The following is an 18,568-nucleotide window of genomic DNA, read 5'->3' as shown; positions in this document are numbered from 1 at the left end:
CATCTTGCCCTATGACTTTTTGTGCACAACTGTAGAAAGACGTGCCTTCTGCATGAGAGCATGGATTATGAATTGCTCTGGGATGAGGCCTGTGTCTTGTTAACGCTACATTTTCGCCTCAACCCCGCCACCCAGAGGCTGGCCCCTGGCTCCCAGTAGGGGCTTACTAAATGTTAGCTTCCCCAGAGTGTTTTTTCAATGCATTAAAAGTCCAACCACTATATATGGAAGTTTTTTTTTTTTTTTTTTTTTTAACTGCTGTTTAGTCCAATAATAGTAGCTCCTTGCTCTGTTTCACTTGTCGGATATAAAGACACCAGAACTGAATTTCAGATGTGTAACTGTAATATGCATGCCTTCTTTATTTATGGAGTGGAACATCACTAAACTTTACAGATGTGGGAAAGGTCATTTTAGTTACACATATAAACCGGTTATCTTAGCATAACAGTAAAGGTGTTTTGGAAATTAATTACTTTGTTCAGTTAATAGGCTTGCTTGTAACCAGTGCTTATTATTTTCAATATCCATCTTATTTTTTTTCCTACAAGAAGGAATCTCCAAAGTTATGCCAAAAAACTGGAATTGGATTGAGAAAGACAAAAGCCAGTGCGTTTGACTATCTCTAATAGGAAATAAGCATTTAGAGCTGTTTTTAAATTTGGTTTCTTTGCTTTAATAGTAATTTCCTGATTGTCTGTTAAACATCCCCACACTTTGGTTGTGGTTAGTCAACTTACGAGACCTCTGAATTCAGAATCTTTCCTTGGTTCTCAAGATGAGGGAGCAGTTAAATTGCTTCCTCTTCGTGACCTTGGAAGTATTTAGTGCCCGTGATTCCAAAGTTGTACATGATTGTTCAAGGCTCCTCTATCCTTTTAAGCTGTCTGTTGTTGAGGCCCAGACAGTAAATGGCTGGTTTTTCTAGAATCGGGGCCAGTCTACATATTTGTCACACATTCTGCCGCCTGGGGAGTAAGTTAAAGGGCTGAGACCCAGCACCAAACAAGTACAGTAAAACAGAGAGGGTGTGGCCGACTTGGCCACCGACTTCCCAGTCCTAGCTCATCTTGGGAGATTCAATCAAATAGTCATTAAAACAAAATAAAACAAACCTATCATCTCTTCCTTTCCCTTCCCATGGATTATTGCAGTCATTTCCTTTTTTTTTTTTTTTGCCCCTAGTCTTTCATTTTAGAGTCACAGACTCCCTGCTTAGAAGGACCTTAAAATCTCTCAGTACATTGCTCAATACTTAAAATACCTCTTCACTCAGTTCTACACGGCGCTGCCAGTTATCTTCCAAAATCTACTTTGCGATGTCACTCACCATCTCAGTGCCTTCTATTGTCTCTCTGTTGCCAAAGGATAAAGGTCAAACTCAATTGCCTCAACCGTGGGGCTCCAGCCAGCCCTTCAGCCTCATCCCCCCTTATCCATAACAGAGTCTGTGCTGCTCACTGGTCTCGCCGTCCAAGCTGAGAGCCTTCCTGACCCTGTGACTTAAATGAAGCAACCTTTTCCTCTCCCTCTGCCCATCCAGATTCTCCCCGTCCTGCCACCAGACACCACAACCCAGAATGATCTGCTCTTCCAGAGCATTCATCACAGTTACCGTAGACCACTTAGAATTGCTAGTTATCCTTCAGTGAGAGGACTGTCTCTCTCTCTCTAGATTGTAAACTTCACAAGGGCAGGAACCCTGAATGTGTTACCCGTGTTATCTCTTCACAGTACCTGAAACAATGCTTTGTCTGGAATGTCAAAACCAATAAACGTTTGTGGATGGAAACAAGCTCATTTATACCATCGCCGGTGGCACACGTGAAAAGAGGTGCTTGTTGCTGCTTGATATTGTTGAGGGTGTGTGTGTGTGTGTGTGTGTGTGTGTGTGTGTGTGTTTTCTTGAATCACAGGAAAGAATCACTTGAAAGAAAGCTTTTGTCCATAGAAATAGAAAAATCCAGGCCTTTCCCAACACTTCATAAGACAGCATGCTCACCAGATGGTGGGGAGAGGTCTCCATCCTCCTGTGTCAGTCTGAGGCACGCCCCAGGTCACGAATGCTGCGACCTAGTGCACAAAACTCAAGATTCCAGGACATTCAAAGAGTATCGCCAGGGAGCCCCGATGGGTACCGCCAAATCTGGCCACTGTACTTTTGCAGGTGTGTTTGATGTGTCTGTGCTAACATTTTTTTTTTTCTTTCTCCTGTAATATTTAGGGGCAAGGAGAGAGTGATCTTGACATCTCGTTTAGATCTTCCGATGAACTGGCAGATTGGAACATACGATTTATACTTTATCAAGGAAAACTGAAACATTGCTAGTAGAAATCATTGAATTTGGCGGTAATACATATTGCTGCTTGGGAAGAGAATTATGTAATGAAATCAATAGTATGGGAGGCGATGGTGTGGGTAAAATACAATCTTTAGCGACTGATGGACCAGGGTTCAAGTTCTGCTGGGTGCTGACTGTGTGACCCTGAGCAAGCTATTCATTCTCTCCAAACCTCAGTTTCCTCATCTGTAAAACAGGATAGTTGAGAGGTTGAGGGGAGCGCCTATAACAGGGTTCATACAGTTTCTGTCACATAGTAGGTGCTCAAGAAATGTTAATTAAACATCATTATTGTTCTTTTGAGAAGTTGGACCAAATACCACTGAAGTTCCCTCCTACTTAAAAAGAGTTACTTCATGAAACAGGTGAATATTACCCGTGAATATCGGCACTGCAGCCATCCCTGTGCTCAGCAGTGCGTGGGTTAAAAAAATATAATCATCACGAACCCCTAACTTCCAGTTACTCTGGTCATCAGTAACAGTACCTTACGTTTCATATCTCTTTGTAGTTACATCTCTTACTCTTAACCCTTACAGCAACCTTGTGAAACAGGTGGTTCAACTAATGGGACAACTGAGACCCATGGGGTCTCTGCCCCATGCTGGAGGGTGCGTGCAACTCAGCAGAGGTTGCTGCAGGACCCCCCGGGCCCTGAGGCCTGGTTTCATGTCTGCCCCACCCCATCACTGTGTACAGGACAGTGCTTCCGGGAGCTTCAGAATCCCACGCTTTCCCAAGCCAAGGGGGTCACTTTCCACACCCTGCTCAGGCTCTTCCCATCTGCAGATCGCACTTCTACCAAGTAACCTTTCCTGTTTTCCCTACTGAGCCAGACTCAAGGTAGGCTGTATTACAAGGTAGGTTGAGTAGTAAACTCACTTTGGCTTGAAAGAAAATTAATGCACCAGATAAAACACAGTTGTTTTTTGGAGGTCATCACAGAATTTTTATACATAATAAGTGATATTATGAATTGTAATACAAGATTTCAATGTCAATAGCAGGTCAGGCATCTTGCAAAGTTTACATGTTGAAAGTCTTTAACTTTACAACCCTAGGTTAGAGAAAGGGATGCAATTTATCAGACACATTTCACATTTTTTCCTATGAATCATTAAATATTTAAGCACCATAAAATTCAAGCATTTCACACAGATGTGGCAGCCAGCATTGGTGGTCGAAAACGCATTATGCAGAGTCTCTGGCAGATGATAACAGTGACAGTTGCAGAGTACTGATATTTAATGTCAATTGTTTTGTTCCCTGCAGAACTTCCTGATAATGACCCTGCAGGAAATTCTGAGTTTTGTGTGTGTGGTACAGTAACTTTGAGAATTGAAATAAAATAGCATTCCCAAAGACATTAAGAATTGGCCAGGTATAAATAATTCTAATCAGTAATTTATATGCCCTGTGAGAATCCTTACGTTAATTCTACTATGTAAAGAATCCCAAGAAATATTTTTCATATTAAATGGCTTGTTTTAAATAGAAGATGTGACCATAATAAATATACAAGGTCTGCTATGTGCTGGACATAGAATCTAACTTAATTTTCAATGCAAGAGTAGGTGTTATGTCCCACTTTGTAAATGTGGGAAATAATGAGGCTCAGGGAGTTGCTGTGACTCACCCAGGGTAGCACCTCTGGAGAGTGACAGAGCTGGACTGAAACTTGGGTTCAACCAACTCTAAAGCCACATCTTTCCACTATTCTTGCAGCCACACCAAATAAAAGTAACAATTATCGTATTAGTCTGGTGAGCTGATAGAAGCACAAATCTAATGTAATTTCCTGGAAAACAGAGAATGATTTGCTTTATTATAATCTCTAAGAGGCTCAAACTAAAATCCTTGATAAAATCCAGTTTTAGTGGACCATTCTGTTCCTCTTTTCCCAAGCACCAATAACATGTACACAAACTCTGTAGAGGTGATTTTGTACTAGGACGCTTTGACAATCATGAGGGAATACAGATTACAGCATGAGTTAAGTCATATCACATTTCCATGAAGAATCTTCTCTCATTGTCACATCTCTCAAATCTTATTTCTGAAATTTCAGTTTACGGAAAAGTAAGCTATTTTTCAGGAGGGGGCGATGGTTAAAGTTTATCAATCAGTCGGCTTTCCGTCAATAATTGTAAGAGGAGATTGTGGGTGTGCAGATAGGTTGTCACATTAAAATATTTTGAAATAAGAAATGGTTTATACTTGTAACCATTTTGTCGATGAGAACCCTATACCCAGAGCTGAACATCTAATGCCTAATGCTGCAATTGTCAGTGAAAAAAGAATTAAGTGTCAATAACATGCTCGGCTCTGTGTAGGCCCAGGGCATACAACGATGAGTAAAGCATGCTGCCTGCCCTGTGGGCTTACATTTTAGCAAGAGAATGAAGGCAGCAGGGTGAGACAGCACAGGAGCAGCGGGGAAAGCAGGAGAGAGTGAGCAGACCCGTGAATTGTACTGGGAGCAGCAGAAAGGAGGCCAAGTCATCCTGGGGAAATCCACACCCTCCTCCCCACCAGCTAATTCAGTCTAAAGATAAGTAGTCGTCTGCCAGGTAAACTCATCTGCGGGGGACATCACTGGGGGAAAGTGCAGGAGTAAAGTCACAGAGATAGGCGCGTGCCTCTGTGACGAGCAGAGAGGTAAGCTGCGGACGGCTCCTGCAGGCCCCTTCACCTCACAGGAAGTCATCTGGACTTGGCAGGCAGTGGGCTCATTGAAGGATTTTAAGCCAAGGAATAACAAAATCAAATTTGCAACTTAGAGAAATGATGACGGGAATTTGAAACGGGAGGCAGCAGCTGGGAGATGTCTACTACAAGAGTAGAGGTGAAAGACAAAGGCTATGTTTAGACAGGTGCACAGAGGCCGGAGAGGAAGGCAGCAATCCGCGGGAAGTGGCGACTGAAGTTGAGGTCTGGGGAATCTGAGAAGGGAGGGAATACGGGGAATACGAATGGGCCCCCCCCCCCACCACCGGCTGGCAGCGTGGATTGGGCTCCACTCACTCAGGATAAGAACCCGGAAGGAAACATCAAGTCCCTCAGCTCACGACCCAGAGCAACCCTCTTTGGGCCTTCCAACCAACCCGCTGGGGGAGGGGGTTCTGGGGAAGGAGATATTGATAAGGATAATCACCAGTAATGGATTAGGAGAACAACTTCAAAGCTTTCTTCATCCTTCAGAGAGAAAGGATATTCCAAAGTACATTGATATGTAACCAGGTAAAGAAAATGATGGCTTAAAATAACATGATCTTCTAATCCAAGGTAGTATTTTTTCCATTGCTTTGCTTTTTCAACCATTTAAAATAATTTTTCGAAAGCAGCAGGTGGCGTTTGTGCTGCGTTTACAGAGGGCTCTTGTGGTATCAGTTATTTTGAAATCAGTCTCCTACACTATCCCGGACTCACTGTGGAGGAACGTGCCCGCTTAATTCAGGCTGTTTTTTCAAAATTTATTTGACCAGCTTATTAAGATAATTCTAATACCAAAGTTAAGGTGTTTAAAATAGCAAGCAAGATATGTTTCCTGTGGTCCATCGATCCCCCTTACCTCTTCCCAGAGAATGTTCTCGGACCAATTTCATGAATGAGCATGATGAATTTTTAGAAGGCTTGAATTTTGGTAATATATGATAAAACTTTTGGAAACAAAATTGTAATTATAAACAAGGTTGAAATTGGGTTCAATATCAAATATTTAGCATGCCATAGGAGAGTTCCAAGAAATTAATAAATGGGTCAAATGAACTAGGAAATATTCTGGTACATCAAGACAATTATTTCCTCTTAAAAATGTACATTTTTTCTTTTTACCAGGAAGTAGCCTTAAAATAAATTGCCATCCGGGGGACACCCCAGAGCAAAATTCACTTGAAATACATTCTGCATGTAAGTGCACGCTCCCAATCAACGTTTGCCAAGAAAAGTATTTCTTATAAACAAAGTTTTTCTTAATTATTAAGTGCATTGAAAATGAGCACTGAAATGAATGTCACTTTCTCATGAGAAATTTCTTTAGTTTTCTCTAAAATAACATTTCTTTAAATAAGGAAGGCAAGTTTCCTAAAAATCTTTTCCAATAAGCCTTCTGATTTTTAGGATTAGACCACTGAATTCCCAGCAAAATAGAAAACCTATCCTTTGCTCTACAGAAAATTACTCACTATAAAGTGACATATCTTCTAAGCTTTTACAGAAAATATTAATGCCAAATATCAAACTGCTGCCTTGCTCTAATACTGATATAAAATATAAGAATGTTTTTAAGATTAGAAAAGCAGGATGCTCCTGTAAAAACCAATAACAAGAACATAAAATTCAAGTTGTAGGTTGTCTTTGTTTCATTTAAAAGAGTGCCAGGTCTTTTGGGGGCATGGGGTGATGATGACTTCAATGAATCTTCTTACCTGTTTAATTAAGTCGGCCCTTAATTTTCTCCCAAGTGCATAATGATAGCTCTGTCACTTCCCCGTATGAGATGCCATTATGCGGATGGAGGGAAAGTGTCCGTTGCGGGCACTCTCTGTGAGGCAGCTCTGCAGGCGCCCCCGGGGAGGGGAGCAGGATGCTTTATGTGAACATGGCCCCATGTGGCTCCAGCCCCATTAGCACGCACACTGGAAGACAAGCCAGACCCCGACTGGGCAAAAGCGGCCTGTTTGGAAGTTCACGGCAGTGGGGAGTCAATTCTTGTGAATCGCTGCCTTAATATTCATTAATAGCTTTTCGGCTCTTAATCCCTTACTGAACATATTTTTTTTCCATAATTGCTACTTTTCCAAAGGGTTGCCAAAGCAGGCATTTCTGTTCTCTGAAAAATGCAGAAGAGAACATAATGTTTTATGTTCATCTGTGATGTGTTTTATGCTAATGCCGCATCTCTGGAATACAGCGGCCGTGGTCCTTCCTGGCATAATGATTCATTCTGCTTTGAAATGAACTGTTCAGGCTGGCTGTGTGGATTTTTTTTTAATCTCCATGGGTCATAGTTTTACAATTAAAGTGCATGGAAAAATAGATTACAGAGGAAATCATTTTGAAATGTAGGAAATCTCTACTTTCTAGTTTCATTTGTTGGCCTATTTATTTTTTCCCGTAAAATCCATCCAGAAGCCCACTGTATTATAGAGTAATTGACTTCAATTGTTTGAGTTGCTATTAACCAATGAATGACGTTTTCAGTAATGTAATTTGTAATCTGGCCTTTATCATCAATTTGCCTTCCCCTGAATTAGCATACTTTTAAATAAAGCCAGCTAAGAATATCTGGGTTTCATCTAGGTTGGTAGGTCCAAACAAATCCATACGTGTAGCGTTTGCTTAGTCTGTCCCAAACAGAGGAAGGGATTGCAGTACTGTGGGAATAACCACATCGAAACAGAAGGAACAGCTAAACCAGGAGTCCAAGATGAGCACCACTGAATCTCTCAGCACAGCCTAGGATGCCTTAGTCTCCTAGCAAGTTTCTCTTGGTGGCCTGATGACAAGCGGTGGGTTCTCTAGCTATGCTTCACACAGACCTGGCACCTGCTGATTTTCTGGCGCTGGGCTTGGCTTTCTTTCAAGGTGTCCGGTGAGGGTGCGGAGGAAAACTGCACGTCAGGTCTCACAGTTGTCAGCCAGAAGCTATACTCGTTTGCAAAAAAGTGGCAAGTTCCCTGCCGTCCTTGGCATTCAAGGAACGGTGCAGCTCTGAAATCCTCCAGGCAGCTGCCGGGTGACATGAGGGCCTGGCCGCCTCCTTGGTCCCCAGCGCCTGTGTGCTACCCGGACAACAAGAGAGAATTAGGGCTCAGACATCTGCAGACAACCCCTTACCTATCCAGTGACACACCTGATTTACATTTTCCCTGAAAATCATCCCAGGAGGAAGAAACTACAATCTGCTGAGGAAAGGAGGCGTGGGAGACGGGATGGGTGTGCACACAGCATTAAACCACTTTGGCTGAGGGCTGATACAAACCCACCTTCCAAATTCTACCAAAGTAATAAAATAATAAAAAAAAAAAAATCATGGACAATAAGAAAAAAGAGTGGCCCTGCATCTCTACAGGCTACAGTCTGTGGTGGCCTTCGTGACCCCGTGTCCTACGGCCGTCCGGTCTGCACGGGATTCTCAGAATTACGGGCCAGTCCGGACGGCAGGGCAGAGGAGGGGGCTTAGGGACGGCGGGCCCGCGGGCGCTCACCATCAGGAAAGAGTACCCAATCCAGAGGCTCCGCCAGGCCCGCGGACACGGCGGGATGGACTGGTCCTGACTGTGCACGGCCACGGCTTGCGCGGGGGCCTCGCACACGGCGCAGCGGCTGATGTACGGGCGGATCTCCTCCTCCGAGAGTGGCGTCATGGGCAACGGCGCGGTGCTCGCCAGCCAGTAGGACCTGTCGTTCCTCCGGGCGTACTGGCACACTTGGTGGACGTTGCAGTGGGCGAAGGGCAGCGTGCTGAACATGGGGAGGCAGGAGCCCGCCAGACCTTGGGAGGGAAGGCAACAGCGTGGTGTGCGGGGCGTAGGAGCGGCCTCCCCGACACGGACCATCTGTGCGCACACGGTCTGGCGTCGGGAGGCTCTGGCCAAAGCCTGCTGCTACGGCGGCGAAAGCAGGGTGTGCCCCTGACCACGTCGGCCACCTCCCCGGTCTCAGGGGCCAGCCCTCATTCCCTCGGCCACGCGTCGCTCTCCCAGGAGCCAAGCATTAGGCCCTGCTGGAGGGAGAGGTGAGCGCAGCTCTTCCCCGAGAGCTTCAAGAAGCTCCCAGCCCGGCCTGATGGGGGAGCTGGAGGAGCAGACGGGCCCTGGGAGCACAGCAGCACAAGCCCTGAGAAGTGGAGGCGCTGGGGCTTAAAAGAAGGACGGCTGGAAGAAGTGACTCTATGCTAGGACCTGAATATGAAAAAGATCTGGCCAGGTTTGGAGATGGTGGTGACCATTCAAAGGAAAGGCCTATTTATACAGCAGTAAAGAGGGCCGGGGGTAGTAAGGGAGCATGGAGCTCAAAGAACTCAAAGAAGTTCATTGGGGGGAAGGTGGGGAGAGCAGGTCTGGGTCTGTCTCAAGGGCGTCCCAAGGCAAATCAGACCAGAGGATGCGGGCTCTGTCCATCTTGTTAAGGAGTTTGGATTTTATTCCCAAAGCTCTGCAGAGCGAGGCCACAGTGGCTCTGGCTAGACCAGGGCAGGGGAGGTGACCAGTGGGACACATGTAAGTAGCTGCCCCTCTAGGCCTGCACCCTTTCACCACCCTTATGGACAGGGGGGTCACAGCCCAATGAGAGCCGTGACAAGACTCCCCTCAACACCAGCTGTCCCTGTGGGCACAGCCCTCCTGGACCCACCACTCCAGCCACCACTGTCTCGGGGAGACCACGAGTGCCAGCACCCAGGGGGCGGGGGGACTCAACCCTCGGCTTAAAAATCAGTTCCTGTGGCTCACAAATCCACTATTGAAAACTGACAAGTAGTGCCAAGGATAACTCCCTGAATAAAGTTCTGATGTTACAAATTTGCAACTAGTAGATAAATAAGTCCTAGTGATCTAATGCACAGTGGAATGAACATAGACAACAATATTGTATCCTAATCATCAAATTTACTAAGGATTAGATCTTAATTATTCCCACCACAAAAAAGAAATGATAGTTATGTGATATGATGGAGGTGCCAACTATCGATACAATGGAATCATATTATGATATATCAGATCAACACTTCTGTACACCTTAAACTTACATCATGTTATATGTCAAATGTATTTCAATTTTAAAAATTGGAGTAGGTTGAGGAGTTGATGCTGGCTAATGCCACACCATATAACCACCAGGGTACCATTTTACATCTAAACACAGGAACCAACCATATCCTGATTAAATCATTCACACTGAGAAAAACTGCATTTTATATCAGAGTCACCCTTAACTTATGGAGGAAGAATTATTTTTTTAACTAATAATAAGTAGTCAGATAATAATAACTATAGCCACAATGAGCTTCTTTGGCACCTCTCAGGATCATAGGTTTAACAGAATTAGTTGAGAATTAGCATGGTAGTTGAAAAAGAAAAAAAATCCCATAGATGAGTGATCATTTAAGATGTTGATGAATCCGTAAGACTAACCCAAAAGTTTTGCTCTTAAGCAATGAACCTGGGTGACCACGTGCCATCTACGTACCAAGGTCTTGATTGTGAGCTTTCTCCTGTCCTTCCAGGTATAACAGACTATACCCGGTCCAGAGCCTGGGCATGCCCGCGGGGCAGGTGGGTTCTCCATCTGTCTGACTGTGGAGAACCAGGAGGAAGCCACTGAGGTATCCAGGGCCAAACCCTTTGGGCCCAGGATCCCCCACGGGCCCAGGAGGGCCTGGAGGAATAAAGAAACACAAATAAATAAAGGCCATTTAGTGAATTCAGTTTAACAAGCATTCTTAGCACCCGTCTGCTGCTGTGCTAAGTACTCAGGGAGCAGAGAGGAATGTCCCCCTCACACAACTGCAATGTACACCAACAACTCATTCAGCAAGGACCTGTTCCATGCAACTTCTAGCTGCTTGTCTTACATTAGCATAAAATCAGATGAAAATCCCTGGCCTCCTAGAGCTCACATTTTACTCAAAGAAGAGAAATGACAATAAGCATAATCGAAAGGTAAATTGTGAAATACTTAATAAGTGGTAAGTGCTGAGAAGAAAAGAACTAGAAGGACACACCCCATGTAGGATCTCCCAGACCCCTCCGACTAGACTGGGAGCCTGCTCTCTGAAAAGGTGAATCTCAAAGTTAGTCTTTCTTACACCTCCCAGACCTGTCCCATTGTTCTGCCATATCGTCAGTTCCATTCTAAGAAGGACAAGGGCTTGGAATCCATATGTTTGGCTTTGTAGCTCTTCTTTTATAAGGGAGGGAGGTGGAAGGAAGGCCGAATTCTAGAACTCTAAGTGGCTGGTGGGAAATGAACGGTTGTACAGAATGCGAGCAGTGGCATCTCCGCTGGCATCTCTCAAGGGCTGACCCACGGAAGAAGGCCAGTGGCTACTGCTAATTGCCAAAAGCAAAAGGTGAAGTTAGACTTTGAAATCAAAAGGTGTTTTAAAAAAGTGTTGTTCCTGGAAGACTGGCAGCTCTTCTCATCTATAAACCGGAAGTTACAAAGTGGTAGCTTGTGGACTGCATCCTGCTCATGTGTTTTGTTTGACTTACCAAGATTTGATGAGTTAAGATTTCCGGCTAGAAAAGCAGAGTGTAGGGAACGTTGAGCCCGCATTTCTACATGGCAACAGTTTCTACAGAGCAGAAGCTGAGCTGCTGCTTTTGCGCTGCAGCTGCCATTTTCTTGCAGTGCCCTGTCCTCAGCCCCTCCCACCCCTTCACCTGCTTCTCATTAGTAACCCGGTACTGCCAGATGGATACTCTCCAAAGACGAGAGGGTATCTGGGAGTCTTTGGGCCCTAACATATTGCCTAGTGTGTTATAGTTCAAATTTATATTCTGTAGAGTCTTATCTCTTCTCATCCAAGGCCCACTCAAGTATTTTTCTTAAGGAACAGCCTTGTATTCTATATAAGTTGGTTGATGGCTGTATGCGAAGATGAATGAACTCAGAAAACCAGAGGCCAAGTGATTCAGTCAGTTGTAGATGTGAGACCACCCCCGCTGTCCCTAAGATCTTCAGCACAGCCTCTCAGTGGCAGTCACACAGCCAATGCCAGGCTTACTTCGGGAAAGTGAACAGCGGAAATGGCTGAGCCTTTTAGGTTAATGTACAGTGTTTTGGGAAAATAATGGACACGGCGCCTTGACCTGTTTTTATGATGGTCGAGTATCAGCTACAATGTGGAGGACACATCCTGTTCTGTTCTTGTTGCTTTGTCCCCCTAAAGCCTGGTGAGTGGATATCTAAGGCAAACGCTTAAGAGGCCAGGGATCTTGTAAACAGTCTCAGATCCACTGTGCCAGGGAAAAGAAGAGAAACCGAAACTCCTTACCTGGTACTCCTGGACAGCCCGCTTCTCCCATGTCACCTTTGCGTCCCGGAGGCCCAGGGGACCCTGGAAGGCCATCCTCGCCTCTCCTGCCATCCAGCCCGGGCTCTCCTTTGCACCCTGCGGGAAAGGTCACAGTTGTGGTGACGACAACAACGTGACACCCACTAGGTAGCATTTACTGCGTGAATTCCTCGTGTCAGCCCCGGGCCTCCCGTTTGCACCAGCCTGCACTGGCTCATTTCATCCCTGCAGCTACGTGAAGTTGGGGTTATCCCATCTCCACTTGGCAGTGGGGGTCACTGAGGCTCTAAGAGATCAAGTAACTTGATCAATTAAGGCCAATGAATCATTAATGGGCAGAGTCAGGATCTGAAGCCAGAGCGGCGAGGTGTTGAGTGAGACATTTTCACATTTTCTTCATCGTCTTGTATATTTGACCTGGTTGGGTTTTTTGTTTGTTTGTTTGTTTTCTGTCGTTGTTGTTTTTAACATTGAACATATCTGGCTTTTGTAATTAAATATTTTCCTGAAGAATAATTTTTTTGGAAGCCTGAATGGAGGAATGAATAAAACTTAATAGCATTTAGTTGAGAGTCAGGTTAAATTCACAGCAAGGGCAGCAATTTTTAAAAACAGCTCTTTGTCGAGGGTTACAAGGTGCTAGGGAGCAGACTAATCCCTTTGTGTGAATTATCCAGTTCAGTCTTCACAGCAGCCGCATGACGAGATGCTCCCACGCGCCAGGCTACCAGTGGGGAGACGGAGGCTAAGACAGGCCACGGCGCTGACCACGTGTGGTGAGGAAACAGGCCTGGCAGGCCGAGGGCAGAGGCTGCGCCATCCATCTCCAGACCCTGCTTGGTGACCAGGGCTCAGGCGTGTTCCCTGGGGCCTCGGCAGCCAGCCGTCACACTGAGACTTGAGCGGTTCTTTAAGTGTTTGGTTCCTTTTGGCCCAAGACACAAGTTCATTAGCCACGATCTCCTTTGGTCTGGGTAGCAGATTTGGTGCCTGCCTGCGGGGGACTTTGCAGCCCTTCCCCTAATTACCTGAACCACTAGTCCCTCAAGGCTTCCGTTCTCTACCTCTCTTCTCTCTCCCTCTCTCCCTTTCTGGATCATTCTTCTCTGTCCAATCCCTCTCTCTGCCACAAATTAGCCTAAAACCAACCATTAAGTCCAAGAGGGCTCACTTCAGTAGCTGGCCCTCTTTTCCACGCTGGGACGTGTTCTTCAAGGCAGCGGGGGCCACCTGAGGACGTGGAGCAGGGGCTGCCGTATTCAGGGGACCAGACGTCTCACTCGACTCCGCTCTCACACAGGCACCCTTAAAGCCATCTGAAGTGCACGCCCCCCAAACGTCACTGCCTTTACATTTTGTCCTGACATCGCCTGCCCGAGCGGCCCCCACAAACCTCCGCTTTCCATCCCACGTCCAGCAGCCATCGCCCGATGCTGGTCGCACTACGTTCAGCGTGGGCGTCGGGGGCACTCCTGGCTTTCGGGGTGCTGTGACGTCACTCTGTCTCCTCTTGGATCATAAACAAATTCTCTTGGAACGTCCTGCAGTGCCTGGACTACGTTCTTACATGGTCACCATTCAGTAAGTGAGAAAGGAAACCTCTCCTCCTCCCCATGGAGGGGAGGGACGCCCTCCCCTGTCTAACTGCGCAGAAGCCTCTTCCTGGATGGCGCTGCTGTATGCGAGTTGGTGCATCTCTTTCCACCAGCTTCGAAGAGAAGGTCTGTTATCTTGGAAGGAACCTAGGGCCGCACGGTGAGCTCAGAGCACTCTTTTCTCTCCCACCCAACGAGATGATTCCAACACGTGGCCACTGTGCGATCCTGGAAAGGGCTGCCCGGGGCTAATGAGACAGCGAACCAATGGGCGTATCACAGACAAGGCAGCAGACATTCCTTCCCAAGTATCGACATGCGACGAGCTCACCGCCCCGTCTGGGAAAGAGTTCCCTGCCAGCTGTTACAATAGAAGCTTTGCTCCCTTTAGGGGAAGACAAAGGGAAATTGTCAGCAGATGACGTTTCTGAGAGCCAGGAAGGAAGGCTTTTGTTAACTCGAGTTGTGTGCCCAGAGCTTTCTACTTGGAACTTGTTTTACAGAACAGACCTACGTCTAAAAGCACAGCAGTGTCGGATGGAGTCCCTCCTCTGAGAGGGTCACGTGTTGACTAGAAGATAAATGCTCCCAACAGGATGTGGGGACGTCCATTAGGCAGTGACAGTTCAAACCAGAATGGAAACCACTTTTGCGTTCATCACAGGAAGTCTCAGCCTTTGAGGGCCACCCGGGAAGGAAAAGTTGTAGATCAAAGACATGTGTGAGTAGAAAAGCATTAGACCTTCTGTGATCGAGAGCTCTTAACAGACTCAAGTTTTACTTAGTGTGGCCATTACCCACTCATACTGGGTAGGAAAGAGTCAGAACTTCGTTTTTTCCTATGTAGATTTCAGCGGCAGCCCTTGGATACAAAATCAGCTTAGCAATGAAAGAGGTTTTGAGGGAAAACAGGAAGAAAACCACAATGTCATTTTAAGTGGAGGTGGTACTTCTCAGGGGCAGCTGATCCTTCACAACCAACCTTGGGGTGGTCTTTACAGCCCCACACACCCTGCTGAAAGAATCGCCTTCAGAAAAGGAGAGGTGACGCAAGTCCATCACAGCTGGGCCACTTTAGACCCTTAGAATATACCTATCACTTTTCAGTAACTGGATAGCATGGCCAATGCATCTAGGGTGGCCAGTGGGAGCAGACAGGGAGAGGGGACCAAGGAATACATTGCTGGCAAAGAGGGTTCTTTACAACAGGAGCCGGGTTGGGGGGCTGTATCAGAGAAGAGGGGGCCCCATAGAAAGCAGTGGGCTGGGAGCAGGTGCACAGCAGGGCCAAAAGGAGCTCCGGGGAAGCTGGACCACAGAGCAGTACAGCCCACACTGTTAGACGGTTGGGGAAAGTGGGTACTGCTTCCCGGGAAGGACTGTGCACTTTTTTTTTTAACATAACAATCACATTCTGTGGCACAATGGTGGCCTCGGGGTGTCCCCACTGCCAGCAGGCAGGGTCAGTGACATCAGTAAGGAGAGGGCACGGGAAGCCAGAGACGGCCGTTCTGTGGCCACCTGCGGCTGGATAAGCCCATCCGACCCCAAGTCAGGAGGAATTCGAGATGACAGGTGATCACACCTGGACCACAGAGACAGTCAGCCCTCTTTCAAAAGCTCACAGTCTATGCAGAGAGAATCTTGTATGTGCCCAAGATAACTACTAAGTTAAAGTGTGCAGAATTTGCCCATTTGATTCTTTTCTTTGTCACTTTCTTTGGTTATTTTCCAAAGCCACCACAGTGGGTGAACCCAACCACCTATCTGGTCTCGACTGATATTGGGGTGAAGCAGTGGGTCTCAGCCCTGGCTGCCTGCTACAGTCATCCGGGCAGCTTTCTCAAAACACTGATGCTCGGGCCCTGTCTCCCTCTGAGTTTTGCTGGTCTGGGATGAGGCCTGGACATCAATATTTTTTCAAGTCCCTCCAGGTGACTTTAACCTAGAGCTAGGATTGAGTCATTCAAGAAGGCATCACTGTTAGCTGACTCTTTTAAGGACAGCATTCATATAATACAGTTAGGGTTTCTCAAACTTGAATGTATATACAAACATTCTGGGGATCTTGTTAAAATGCAGATTCTAATTAGGTCGGTCTGGGGGTGGCCTCAGTTGCTACTGGTCCTCAGACCACACTTTGAGCAGCAAAGATATAGCAGGTTCTCAGTTTCTGGATTATTAGGCCCACCTGGCCCAACTATGCTCCTGCCATCTCCCTGTTGGACAATTCTGGTTCCTCAAAGTCCAATCTCTCCTTACAAGCTCTGCTCAAATGCCAGCTCTTGCTGGGGTCTTAGGAGTCCCGCAATCCTCCAGGCTGGAATTACCTCTCCCCATCCCATTTTCCTAATGCCTTTTGCTTGAAACTCCTTCAAAACATGAATTATAATTTCCCATTATTTAGAATTACTTATGATCTGCCAGCTATGTCTACCATGAGGCTGTGAGACCCACATCTCATTCACATCTGTATTGCCCACAACACCTAGTACTGCATTTTATAAGGAGTAGAGGGGGACTTCACTGGTGGCACAGTGGTTAAGAATCCGCCTGCCAGTGCAGGGGGACATGGTTCGAGCCCTGGTCCGGGAAGATCCCACATCCCACGGAGCAACTAAGCCCGTGCGCCACAACTACTGGGCCTGCACTCTAAAGCCCGCGAGCCACAAATACTGAGCCCATGTGCCACAACTACTGAAGCCCGCGCGGCTAAAGCCCGTGCTCCACAACAAGAGGAGCCATCGCAATGTGAAGCCCACGCACTACAATGAAGAGTAGCCCCCGCGCTCTGCAACTAGAGAAAGCCCGCGTGCAGCAACGAAGACCCAACGCAGCCAAAAATAAATTAATAAATTAAAAAAAAAAAAAGAGTAGAGGGGGTCTGGAAGTATTCTCTGAAATGAATTTGCAGAAACCCATTACAGGCCACATCTTCTACTTGAAAGTTAATTTTTTAAAGGGAGGATGGGACCAGCCCTCAATATTGCAGATATATACACAACAAGGCAGCTTGGTTTTAAAATAAGGTTGAGTGACGAGTTTATTGACTGACTAAGGGTTTATTCATGCAAAGAGTGCCAAAAAAAAAAAAAAGTTAAGTAACTACTCTCAATTCCCAGCGCCCATGGGCTGTTAAAGGAAGTTGCTCCCATCGACACTCAATTAACTGACTGCACAAATGCAGATGCAATGCAGCAAATACAAACAACAGAACCCCATACTAACATAAACAAGGCTCCAGAGCTGTTCTGGATGCTACCCAAGAACTACACAGACTCCAGCGGACTGGGACATCTCTTGGGTCCTTAGCTACTTGGGTTTGGGGAAACACAAGGAAAACAGGTGGTGCAAAATTCGGTTTTACTTCCAGTTTCTTTGGCCCTGAACCAAAAGGAGCCAAAGCCACAGCTGGGCGGTGGGAAAGCCAGGAAGAGGAATGGTTTCATGCCTCTTAGGCTAATTTGCACATTTGTTTCTAGAATTTGGTATCTAGAATCACAGGCACTGCCACTGGTCTAAAAAGATCAGTTATCTCTAGATGACCAGCCTGAACTCTCTGATCTCTTTGTAAATTACCCAATGAGATGGGGATATATGAAGAGAAAATAAACCATTTGGAGGGCACCTTTTAAAGGAATGGTTTGGTTTAAATACTTAAGTAAGAATCCTGCCACCCTGACAATGACTGAGCAATGCTCAGATCCATTCGATGAACAACACCATCTTTGCCATAATTTAGCGTGACCCTCCCCCTCTTCCCTTTTCCTCTTCCAAGTGATACGCCTCCTTCTCCCTTCTTGTAGGCTGTTCTGCTCCACTGAGTCCCAATTCAATTCAATTGTTTTTAATTCAAGGTCAAATCCACACCTAATAATGACTATTCATAGAGCATGTTCTCTGTGGTGCTAAGCAGTTTCAAAACCTCATGCCCAAAAGCTGCCCAAGAGTAAAAGATTCAAGTAGGTGTTCCCCATACAAATAGAAGGGATGTGTCGATCCTGTTACTACATGATTAAACCTTTGGACAGATGTAGAGAAAATGTTTAAGGGGAAGGAGGTTTCCACTGCTTCCTCCCGGCTAGTTGTTTAGGCTCCATACCAAAAACCTACGTAGCAAACACCCAGATTTTCATTTCAGCAATCTATGCTGCCAGTAATGAACAATCAGTGTGAGGCTCATACCTGGTCCTGGGGGGCCTCTCATTCCAGGGAGCCCCATGGCTCCTTCTGGTCCTCTTGGGCCTGGTACCCCAGGAAGCCCCGGGATTCGGGGGCAAGCATCCAAGTCTGCAGGGGGCCCAGGTTCACCTGAAATGAGAACCACCACCTGTGTGAGGGATTCCAATGCTTATGAACCAGGTCCTTCTGCCATCTCAAGCTGGATGGGCTTCTGACACTACGCTGAAATGTTATCGAGCATGTTCAAGCAGCCAATGTCAGCTCCGTGAAGATGGGACTCTGTCTTGTTCACTGTGAAAACTTCTAGAATGCTTTTTGTTAATGACTGAATGAGTGAGTGACTGGGATCTCAGAGGAAGCAAAAGAAGTATGAAATAGTGAAAATGGGCCGTGACAGCGATCATTTGGTGACCTTCACAGGATTTGCA

At 46.2% G+C, this 18,568-nt stretch overlaps 1 protein-coding gene across 1 annotated transcript in view; it reads right to left on the bottom strand.

Annotated features, from left to right (window-relative positions):
• Positions 1-3,282: 3,282 nt before the first annotated feature.
• Positions 3,283-18,568, bottom strand: part of COL4A4 (collagen type IV alpha 4 chain) — a 139,428-nt gene continuing 124,142 nt past the window's right edge. The window contains exons 44-48 of the mRNA XM_068544321.1: positions 18,144-18,269; positions 12,343-12,459; positions 10,533-10,721; positions 8,552-8,838; positions 3,283-8,125 (exon numbers count right to left, since the gene is read on the bottom strand). Of these exons, the coding sequence (XP_068400422.1) occupies positions 7,862-8,125; positions 8,552-8,838; positions 10,533-10,721; positions 12,343-12,459; positions 18,144-18,269 (983 nt within the window). The 3' untranslated portion in view covers positions 3,283-7,861. The remainder of the gene's footprint in view (positions 8,126-8,551; positions 8,839-10,532; positions 10,722-12,342; positions 12,460-18,143; positions 18,270-18,568) is intronic.

Source organism: Eschrichtius robustus, chromosome 5, assembly GCF_028021215.1.
Source record: "Eschrichtius robustus isolate mEscRob2 chromosome 5, mEscRob2.pri, whole genome shotgun sequence".
In the NCBI taxonomy this organism is placed as follows: Eukaryota; Metazoa; Chordata; class Mammalia; order Artiodactyla; family Eschrichtiidae; genus Eschrichtius; species Eschrichtius robustus.
Note: the sequence above shows the minus strand (reverse complement) of the source record. Positions and strands in the feature narration are given on the sequence as shown.